Raw genomic sequence first — 11,581 nt, 5'->3', positions numbered from 1 at the left:
ATCATAGATTTTTGACTCTGAAATGTCCCTATCGTTCTTTTTTTTGTCCCTTTGTGGTCAACATCAGACACTTACTCTCTACATGTAACTTATAAATGGCTGTCTGTTCAGTGATGCCACTCTTGTTTAACATGTAACTTCTTGTGATATAAGATCCTAACTCCTTGGCCAGGTTTTCTACAAAAGGCCCTTAATATACCTTTCCAGACTCTTTTCCACCTAATGCTTTATACATACATTGTTCAGCTGGACCACTCTGCTGGGTATCTCTTACATAAACCCATACTTGCAGTCCCGTATCTTTTAGAATACTCTCTTTGGACATCAACACCTGTAACAACAAGCATCCCTTCTCTAAGTCATCCTATAATAAGAATACCTAATTGTTTTGTTTATGCACTGTGCTAAGTATTCAATAAATCGTTGCTTTATTGAATAACCTCTGGCTGCCTGGAAGATAAAAATTTAGGGTTTTAACTCAACTAAGGATCTCTCCTTAGTTTATAGTTTATCCATTTTTCATTACTTGGCTTTGCTCCAGTTTAGCAGGGACTTTGCCTTATTAGTCCTGTACTCTCAAAGCCTAGAACTCTACCTAGAACAGTAGGCACTTAGTAATAATTCTAACTGCATGGTTGTATGAAAACTGAGTGATTAATGAATAATGCAAAGAAGCAAGGGCTCAACGATAGACAACGTAAGTCAGCATCAGGATCATACCATCACTTTCTGGTTTGCAGGTATCTCAGGTGTTCGTAAACTCTTCTGGCTTACGGACAGAGAATTTAAAAAAAAAATAATTTCAGCGGATTACTGGGCCCTCTGAATCCCATTTTTATAAGTACGAAAAAGCCTCGTTGCAAAAGGAACAAAGGTGTTGGCAGACGGTATATTTAAGCTCAGGGATTGGCACTGTATGAACCCTACGGCCCCTAAGGGCCATTATGTATTGAGGGCTTCCTAATGTTAAATTGTAAGTTTATGTATTTTATAGTACATATCTTCTTTATATATGATACATATTAAATATTTTATGTAAATAAAACTTAAATTATACTTCGTGAGACATAGCGATTCCACAGCCACCGCCGCCTTTGATCCTAAGGACCTAGTGAGGTCATCCTTTCAGCTCCCCAATACACCTTGTTAAATGGACTATTTAAACTGGGTAGCAGCATCCTTATCGGCTAACACAGCGTTAGCGGCCGCTGTAAGGCAAAGCATTAATAGGAACTGGTCTAAGGTTGGGCGTGGAAAGTAAAGTAAAGGCTCCCACGCCCTCCGAAAAAGCCGAAGTTCTAACTTTGACCAGGTTTGACAAAGGGGAAGACTCGGCGCTTTCTAAAGCTCTGTTTCCAAACGCGACACGTCAGGACACAAACCAAACTACCTGGCCCCGCTGCCGGTTTAAAGTGCAAATCGACGGAACCTAAGCACCCAGAAAGCCGCAGCGCCAGAGCACCTGCCATAAGGGCGGGGAAAGGATGGTGGGCGAGCCGCGGGCCGAACGACGGGAAGCCAGCGCCCAGGAGGCGGGCCTTCCGCGGCGAAGCCCCGCCCCTCCCTTGCTGGTCGCTGATTGGTGGCGGCGCCAGGCCGCGCGAGGAGGGGCGGGCCCCCGCGCGGCTCCGGCTCTCCGGTTCGGCGCGTCCCGCCCGCTGGTGGGTGTGTCCAGGCGGCGGGAGCGCGCGCGCTCGCTCTCGTCCGGGGACCGGAAAGGAGGCGGGGCCGCGGCAGCGCGCCCCACTCCCCCCCACCCCGGAACGCTCGGCGCAGGCGGCGCGGCTCGCAGAGAGGTGGACCGCGGCGGGAACGGGGTGCCGGGTGTGCGTGGGGAGCGGGTTTCGGGGCGTCGGCCGCGATGAACACGGTGCTGTCGCGGGCGAACTCGCTGTTCGCCTTCTCGCTGAGCGTGATGGCGGCGCTCACCTTCGGCTGCTTCATCACCACCGCCTTCAAAGACCGGAGCGTCCCGGTGCGGCTGCACGTCTCGAGGATCATGCTGTGAGTACGGCCGGGGTCGGGCGGCGGGGCCGGGGCGGGGCGGGGGGCGCCGAGGCCGGGCTGCCGCGCGAACCCCCTCCCCTCCCCGCCTCCCCGAGCGGCCTTCGCCCCCGGGCGGATCCACTGGGGGCTCTCCCTCGACTCCCACCCTCCGCCGCACCTTCCCGGGCTTGCTCTTAAATGTTCGTTTCGAGCGTTGCTCGGGTCGCTGCCTCCGCTTCCTTCCTGTGCCTCACTTCCCTCGCCCGCGCCCGGCCAATAAGGGAGCACCACACCAGCCCAGCGGCCCGCCCGGCCGCACCCCCGCCGGCGCGGGGCTCGGGGTCCCGGGCGCTCCCGGCCCGACTCGCCCCCCGACAGCCCCTCCGCGGGGTCCGTCCCCCTCGTCCCGCCGCCGAAGGTACCCGCGGCGCCTGCGAAGGTGGCAAGAGAGGTTTGGATGCCCGGGGAGGAGTCGGCCTCCCAGCGCTCCCAGGCGGCGTGCTTTTAATTTTGTGAAGGGCTAGCCGCTTGAATAAATCTGCGAAAATGCCCGAAGTAGAATTTTGAAATGACATTGTCCTTTCGTTAATGCCCATTTTTTATGCTGATTTTTATTCTCTGGCACTTTCTTCGATTCGTAGCTTTTTTTTCCCCCCTGGTTCTCGTGTCCTTCTTATCTGTGCCATCTTCCAACGAAAGCTCCCTCGTCTTCAACCTTAGTTTTATTTCTAAGTCACAAACGCCAACAAGCCAGTCATCTAATGGCTATTCCCCACTTATTTTTTTTTTTCCTCCCTGCATTGATGTTTGTTAGGTACTCTTTTTTAGATTCCGGTAGACTCTGGCTGGACATCACGAGCGCTGTCTGCTCTGGGAGGGCTTAGAAGAGGGTGGCTCATGGTACACACTGAACAGCTGTTAGCTACTGTGAACCTTGAGCAAGCTTCCTACCTTCCTGGGTCTTCATTTCCTTTTGTCTGAAGTGGAAGTAATACCCAGCTCGTAGGCCTGTTGTGAGGATTGAGATAATTGTCAAAAACACATAGTGGCCCTGACCCGGACGCATATGTAGTACGTGCTCAGTGAATAGTAGTTGTTCATTTAATCTTGGTTTCCATACCACCTTGCAGTCAGATGTAATTTTCTTCTACCCAGTCTACCAAATCACTTGACATCGAGTATTTCCACATTCTATGAGCACTTTTTTTCTCCCCCTGGGTTTTGTTAGGGGTTCTTTGAAGGTAAATGAAAATAGCTGAAGACCTACTTCTATAGTGGATTAGAATGTTTCTATTGTCACACTTACCAGTTTCTCTGATTTTTACTTTTTTCTTTGTGGGATACAGCTAGACCCTGTCTTTCACGTATGTAAGGAATTTTGTGAGTTTTGTATGCTGTTATGTATGAAGGATGGTGAAACTATTATCTTTATTTCTAGAAAAAATGTAGAAGACTTCACTGGACCTAGAGAAAGAAGTGATCTGGGATTCATTACATTTGATATAACTGCTGATATCCTTTTTAGCAAATATTTCATCGCTCTTTCTCTAGTATTACAATGATATACATATTTAGTGATTTGGGGGACAGTAAGTATGTTTATCCATTGAATCAGTCAGACCTTGGAAATTTCTATGCCTATGTTTTCATCAGTATAGTCGTGTTAATACCTCCTCGTTCAACCTTGAGAAAACTTGTATTTATAGATTGATGAGTTATTATTGTGTGAACACACTTTAAATTCTTCACAGAAACATTAAATAGATCTAAAGCTATAAGAGAGTTTGAATCTGTATTTAGGAAAGAAGATAAAATTAGATCATTTAAATTAAAGACGGAAGAATGTAACCACTACTCAGCCTACTTAGATGTAACGTTTCATGTACAATCCCCAAGAATATGTCCATGTTTTGTGATAGCAGAGAGAAACATATGTTGAAAAAGTGAATTGCATCTGCTGTGATTCAGAAGGTCATTGTCAAATGATTATTGGTAAACCATATTAGCATTATCGTTCTTTTTATAAGTACTTTTATAATAAGAGTCAGAGAAATCGTAACAATTAAAAGAGTTATTTAAAATGGACGTGATTTAAATATTTTCTCTTTATTTTGAACTTCCACCTTTTGACATCTCTGGTCACTGGGCCAGTTTAATCTTCTCTTAGGGTCTTAGATTACTATCTTGGCAGCATTGTTACCTGCCACTTCTGGGATCTCATCTGCCTTTTTAAGACCCCAGGATTAAAGTTGGTTATGGAGATTGAACTGTTTGAACTTGTGTAAAGCAACTATCTGAACAGTGGAAGCAGATTATCTACCTGTGGAGTTTACCTGACAAGTCTCTACTAGCCTGGAATTATTTTTAACTTGAGTTTTTTAGAAATAAATTACTAGGTTTAGAAGTAGACTAGGAATTAGTTCTGTAGGCACTTTTTTAGGAAATAGAGTACACCATCAGAAAAGTCCTGTGTTAAACTTTTGCTTTTAAGTCTTCATCTCTTAAAAAAAAAAAAATCTAAGCTAGTGAGAGAGAGTTTGGAGCTAGTGTGAAAGTAGGAACTTTGTGTATGTGGGCAATTATAGTGAAATTTAATTTCATCATTTGTAGTTTAGATTTTCTTAATATGGCTGCTAAAACTTGAAATTGTACCTGTTTTTATAGAGAGATATTTAAGGCTTCTGAATTCCAAAATAGTGATTCTTAGTGGATACACATATCTAAGAGTGGAATGTCATGAACATGTAGCTGTTAGTATATAAACGGATATAATAAAATGACTTAACCATTTACATATGATGCTTAATGAAATCCAAACATTAACTCAGTTCATTTCTCAGTGACACACCAGTCTTGTAATTAATCCTGGTGAGTTTTTTTTACTCGGGTGCAAACTAATGAAACCAGATTGGTATTCAGCTGTGTACTCTTACTAAAGCACTTCATGGGTTGAGACATTTTGATCTCTACTGGCATATGTCCAAAAATAATATGTACAATTTACCGTACTTGGTTTAATTACTTGAGCCTAGTTCACTTTTGCTTAACATTAAGTTATATTGTGGTGATTGGTTATACTCAGAACTCCAGTGGAATCATATGTGCTTGAAATACTAAGTCCTCTTTCTTTTAGACTTAGTGGGTTGATTTTACAGAAAACGAAATTTTGTATTTCTCGGTTAAGTTTGTATTAATTGAAGTATCTCAGGTAGTAATGCTTAGAGGAGCAGGGCAGGATACTGATAATCTCACTGATATTTTTTGACTTTGGAATGAGCTGGATTTTACAGTATATCATCTTCTATATATTTTTATTAAATTAGAGGCCCAGTATGTTTCTGGGCCACCTCTCCTTTTTTTTTTTTTTTAATTTTAGTATCAGTATTGCTATGAATAATTAATTTAAGAATAACTAAAATCTGTTTTAAAGTTGTATGCTGCTTTATGATTTATATATCCCTTAATTTATATACATCTAGAAAATATATTTGATTGGAATGTTAAGCAGTTGTTTCTTTATTTATCAGCCGAATATTCAACAAAAAATAATGTAAGTATATGTATAGAAGTATTTTCATAGATATTTAAAACCTCATTCTTTAGAAAAGAATATAAATTTTATATATTCGAAATATCTGACCTGAGTAATTTAGTAAATATCACAAGCCCATGGAAAGGTGACTCTACTAAGAAAACTTCATCTCCTTTGGTAGCTTCTGTCTTTCTTGTTTTTCTGTCTGCTTCTACAGCCCCCCTGCATTGTGGTTCCCGAGAGTGGGGTGCAAGCAAGGTAATGCCTAGATATATAAGGAAAACAATTAAGAGCTACTATTTCTTTTCTTATGGATCTAAGAAGAGTTGCCAGATTTTCAGTTTGTTCAGCGTTTTACTTGGCGTTAGGATGCAGTGGCAAGTTGCAAGCTCCTCGTGTGCCACGCCGGAAGCCAAAAGTCCATTTATGTATTTCTCAATTTAAAGTAAGAGGGAAAAGATGTGAAATTTTACTGATACTCTGTGGACTGACACTGATACTCTACTGGGTCCTTAAGTCACACGCCTCCTAAAACACGCACCTTCTCTGGAGGAAGAGGGGGAATTCTGTAGGGCAAGTGGTCAGCCTGCTGCATACATGTATCCGTTCACTTTCAGCATTTTGCAAAGTTGTGCAATGTGTACCCAATTGAGTAGATTATATCATCTAGTTTTAAATAAACTAATCCTCACAAATGGAAAAATGGTTAAAAAATTCTTTCAAAGAAATTAGAGATTGAAGAGAATGCTAACGGTCCAGACACGTGTGAGCGACAGGAAAATGGCCGAGCTGACAGCCACGTTAAAGGATTAAAAAAAAAAATCAAAGAGATCTAATAAATAGTTGGCCGAGAACAATTTAGCAGTAGTCAAGAAGCCTATTTGAAATGCACATTTACACTCACTATCAATAATAATATATCTAACGATAATAGTAATGTGTATCATGTACGTAATTTGTAAATAAAGATGCGTAGTTTGGGTTCAAAATAATTCATTATCAAAAATCTTCGGAGACTGTTTGCAGTGATAAGCTCCAACAGGATGTTGCTGAACTATGGGTTATGAGGAAATGAGGCGGTCGAATTACTCCTCAGCTAAGTCCTCTTTAAGCTAAGATACTCTCTCCACAGCTACCATTAGAGATAGACGGCAAGATACTTGAATCAGTGAAATTTGTAACTTGTGCTTACAACTCTGTTACCCAGATATGTAATCAAAAACTGTAAAGATAACTAATTTGTGAATCGTCTCTTAGATTATTTTAAAATCCATCTAAATATTTATATTTTTCCTCTTTTAATACGTGATGTGAGCTGTTCTGATAGTCTTTTATTAAGCCATATATCTACAATTAATTTATATTGAGAAATACATTACTTTGTTTTGAGTTGTACAGGACTCATCAGTTTGAGCACTTAAAGTAGTCTTTTTAATCTTAAATTAGAGTTGATTAGAAGTTTTATAATTAAAAGCTATTAAACTGTTAGATTAAAACCTATTATAACATTATTAAAACTATTAGTTTGTGACTGAAATTTATTAGTCCAGTCTGATTTAGAGCTTTTGTTGAAGATAAGAGTAAGGGTTAAAATACTTATGTAGCATATTGATAAAACAGAAATCTTCTTAGGTCCTAAAAGTGTAAGGTGAATGATTCTGGTATGTGCATTAACTCCGAAAGGTGAAATCTGTGGAATCAAAATGTGCTTCTATGTTGTTTTTACCTGAGTTACCCTTATGTTTTGTTATCAGCATAGCCTGAGGTAATTCGTAGTGAAGAGATGAGTCTACTTCTGTATTGTATTTGAACTGTATATTCATTTTCAAGGGATGACAAATGAATCAACTTTATTTGTTGATTGGTTTGATTAGTTAACTGGAATCATTAGCACTTCAATTCTTTGTATATTTATTTTGAGCACATCTCTTATGGAGGATACTTTGTTGGGCAGTAAGAATATTGGGTTGAATAAGTTTTGATCCCTGCCCTTGAGAATCAACAAAGCGTTAAACAGAAAAAGCTGCTCTTTAGATAAGAGTGACAGCCGTAAGCACAAGTATTCTACAAGTTTCAGCAAATGATCCAAATAAATACGTCACCTTCTTGGTGACGGATACACCTGAGTCAGATCATCACCCTGATTTACTCCAGCGTGGCCAGTAAGTTAATACAGTTGGGAATTTGACAGATCACTGCTTTGGTGAATGAATAAATACACATAAAAAGTCATTTTACTTCGGCATATCTTTGATTCTGTGTTCTTCAGTCTTGATGTTTCTGTTTAATGTTGGAGGGTTTAAGGTGAAGATTTGAACCCCTTTTTAGAACTTAACTGCTCCACATTTCTTTTTAGTTAATGCTGAGCAGTTGGCCTCACAAGCTAATGGATGGTAGCTTCATAAGAACACATTTCTTGGCATTTAGAAGTGGTTACAAATGTGCTTTTTCTCCATTTCGTAACTCTAATTTTCCAAACGAAACTTGCTTATGATATGTCAAAGCAGTGGCTTAAAAGAATTGTCTGACTTCTAGGATTTTGCCAGTAAAACAATAATGTGCCTATGTTTCCTTAAAGGAAAAAAAAAAACCTAAAAAGTCTTCATTTCTTTAGTGATGCCTTGATAATTTAAAAACCTTGGAGATACATAAATTTTCATGAGATAATCTAGCAGCAGTGACCTGTATTAGCAGTGTGATCTACAGGGATTAGTTCTCTCTGTTTCCCTGGCACCATGTAGTGTCCACAGGGTTGGAGGGTCTCAGAAATTTTACAGGGAAAAGTGATTTAAAAGAATGCTTCCCTTCTAGGGATTCTAGTGCCTTCTGTTTCTCCTAGGGCCTCACTCTGGAGAGCACGTAAGTCTAAAACCTTGCATTAAACTTTGAGGGCTCTAAATAATACAGTTGCCTTGGCGAAAGGGGTGATTTCCTTTAGGGAAGTATCTTTCTTTTGTCCAGAAGTTTCACTCCTGTGTCTATCCACTTGTTACCATTTTGTCTGCTTTAAGATTTTAGCAGTTCCCTCAAAGTTGGATTCATTCATATAAATTAAACTCTTCGCTTAACATACTTCTGAAGTGACAGAGATGCTATATCTGTTGAATTATCTAATTAATTTTTATTTTAATGTAGGCTCTGAACCAGGTTGTTCTGTGGGACAAGATTGTTCTGAGAGGTGATAATCCAAAGCTGCTGCTGAAAGATATGAAAACAAAGTATTTTTTCTTTGACGATGGAAATGGTCTCAAGTGAGCAATTCTTTGTCATTTTTTACGTGTGATGTTACATGAAGGGGAGAGAAAGACGTGATGTGTTTTTATTTTAAAGAAAAACAGCTAAAAAGAAAAGTTGAGAAAGAAAAGTATTTATACAGATGTGAACTGGAAGATGGGGTAGAAATAGTACCGTGCAAACCCAGGTCTAAAAAAGTGCCCAGTTCTCTCGCATTATGGGAACTGTAATGGTGAGACGAGGAGGGCCTGGGGCTTCTGCCCTTAAGGGTACAGGGAGCCTGGGCTGCTGGCCCGGGAGTGGGACTGTCGTCAAAGGGCTCCTTTGGGGGTGTCAGAGGAGCCTGCCTGGGAACCTGAACGAGGAAGCCGCGTGTTGGTCTAGGAGTTGATACTGAAGTTTCTAGTTTCGGTTCACTTAATCTCTCTGAACCTCAGCTTCCTTTTATACAAAATGAAGGAATTAGAACGATTGATCTTTTGGGTCAGTTTTAGCTCTTAAGCTCTGTGGGTCAACTTTGGAAAGGATTTTAGGGGAGAGCTATTTTAACCAAACCTGGTTTTGTAGATGAAAAGTTTCCAGCCCTGAGAGAGTTTGATTGATTCAGGTTTGCCCATCTGGATAATGATAGAATTAGGTTTCAAATCATCGTCTCCTGATTTCTAGCTCAAATCTCTCTGTTTTCTGTGTTTTACTCATTTAAGCGTTTTGGTTGATGGCTCGAATAACTGTGACTTAAGTGACTTGAGGAGGGTCATTATGGGGGACCTGCAGTGAGAATGCTGCTGTTTCCCAGCATCATCTCGGATCTCAAATGACTTGAGAAGAACTTGTGTGTAGATTAGAATTCCAATTAGGAATAGCTGGTTAAAAATAAAGTATTTGATACCTCAGTGCTTGAATTAAAACGTTTTTATTGAACTACAAATGTTTCTGCTGACATCTGTTTATTATATCTTTTTATAGGGGAAACAGGAATGTCACTTTAACCCTATCTTGGAACGTTGTACCAAATGCTGGAATTCTACCTCTTGTGACAGGATCAGGACATGTATCTGTCCCATTTCCAGATACATATGAAATAACGAAGAGTTATTAAATTATTCTGAATTTGAAACAGCATATTTTTGTACCTAATGAATTGTATCTTGTTTATCTCTTCCCTTGCATCTTTATTTGTTTTGGGTTGTTAACTTTTTTTTTTTTTGGTGTAAGAATGAACATCAAAAGGCATATTTGAAGGGAAAGGTTAATGTACCACTTAATTTTCCAAACAAAAACAAACAAAGGCCATCAGAGTGGAGTATTATAAGAATAAGACAGCCACATGAGAAGGATTTGTGAAATATTTATATTTGAAGTATTCCCTGTATTTCCATTATTCTTTATGGAATATGAAGTGAGCATGAAGGGTAGTTAAAACTTTCAGGTGCCTGTGGAGTTATAAGAACTCTATTTATGCCTTGCATTTATGCAAGTTCACATTGGATGTGATTTAGAAGCAGACATTCTCTATTACCTCTTTTAGGGTATGTCTGAATACTGGAAAAATTAATACAATTGTTGGTGAGAAGCCTGGTTTACAAAATAGCGAAAAGTGATGAATTTTATTCCGTTTGTCTTAGGAATGCCCACAATGCTTGTTTTTCTGACAGGTGACTAGCAACTTCCTCCACTAAAGACTAAATACCTCTTTATATGCTGTAAATCATTCTAAAATTATTTTAAAGTCTCTTAACCAAATGTGTGTCTTTCAGTGCTTTCTCTAAAAAAGTTCCTTGGTATTATATCTTTGTGTGATTCTTTTTTTTTTTTTTTTTAACATTGCCATTGAACGTTGAAAATGTTTGCATGGTTTATCTAGTGAGCATGCCTAGTGCCACGGAGTGGTAATTATTTAATTATTTTTCTAGGTCCACATTTGAATAATTATTGGGGGTAATAATAATCGATATGTGTTGGTGTGCATTTCCATTCACAGGCGCTCATATATTTTACTGTATGTGATCCTCAGTAATCTAATGAGGTAAGTAGTGCAAATGTTAGCTCTTTGCAGATAAAGAAACAGACCCAGAAGTTTGTGGAATTGCTTCAAGGTTATTACATAGCTAGCAAGGAAGGGGGTTAACCCTTGAACTCAGATCTGATTCTTTAAGCATATTCTTTTTTTATACCTCCGATTACAGACTAGTCAAAATTCACTTATATAATTTTTATTATATTTTTTATTACCCTGGATGCCCTTTCTATTACCTAGAAGAGATTTCCTATCCTGTGTGGAAATGACTAATTTTCAAGTTGCCAACAATTTATATAGAGGTTAATATCTCACTCATTCTCTGCAGAAGTTAATTATACTCATGTTAAAAGTATAAGAATCCAAATGTATGTAAAAGTTATTTAGAGATTGATTATATGATCATATTTAACATGATTCTTTTCTACAGTGGGCAAATAAGCGTCCTCAAGGGAAGCAACTACAAATCAGTCCCCCTAAGAGCAAGACCAAACACGTAGGTGTGTCATCAGCAGTAACCAAAAAGGGCTAATATCTTCTAAGAATAGTTTACATTAGTGGCTTAACATTTGTTATACTTATTTCATATGAAATACATCTCCGTTTAATTGCATTGGTTGGAACAGCTCTTACCTGTAAGGGTGTGTATTGTGTGAAGGTCAGTTGAAGGTCAGAAGTACAGTATCATGAATGCTAGACTGGGTTTGGCTCCCAGCTTTTTCATTAAACTTTTCAGGGTCTCCGTTTCTTTATCTGTAAAATGACAGAGTTGGACTAGTTAGCTTAAATAGTAGTTCTTCTATACCACACAC

General features: G+C 39.6%; 1 protein-coding gene across 1 annotated transcript; it reads left to right on the top strand.

Annotated features, from left to right (window-relative positions):
• Positions 1 to 1,719: 1,719 nt before the first annotated feature.
• On the top strand, positions 1,720 to 10,539 carry SPCS3 (signal peptidase complex subunit 3). The gene is made up of 5 exons (XM_073798628.1): positions 1,720 to 2,004; positions 3,425 to 3,500; positions 5,462 to 5,536; positions 8,654 to 8,769; positions 9,719 to 10,539. Exons 1-5 carry the CDS (start codon positions 1,862 to 1,864, stop codon positions 9,849 to 9,851), a joined length of 543 nt encoding a protein of 180 aa, XP_073654729.1. The 5' UTR covers positions 1,720 to 1,861; the 3' UTR covers positions 9,852 to 10,539.
• Positions 10,540 to 11,581: the final 1,042 nt, after the last annotated feature.

The sequence above is a fragment of the Tursiops truncatus genome, chromosome 21, assembly GCF_011762595.2.
Source record: "Tursiops truncatus isolate mTurTru1 chromosome 21, mTurTru1.mat.Y, whole genome shotgun sequence".
Lineage (NCBI taxonomy): Eukaryota > Metazoa > Chordata > Mammalia > Artiodactyla > Delphinidae > Tursiops > Tursiops truncatus.
Note: the sequence above shows the minus strand (reverse complement) of the source record. Positions and strands in the feature narration are given on the sequence as shown.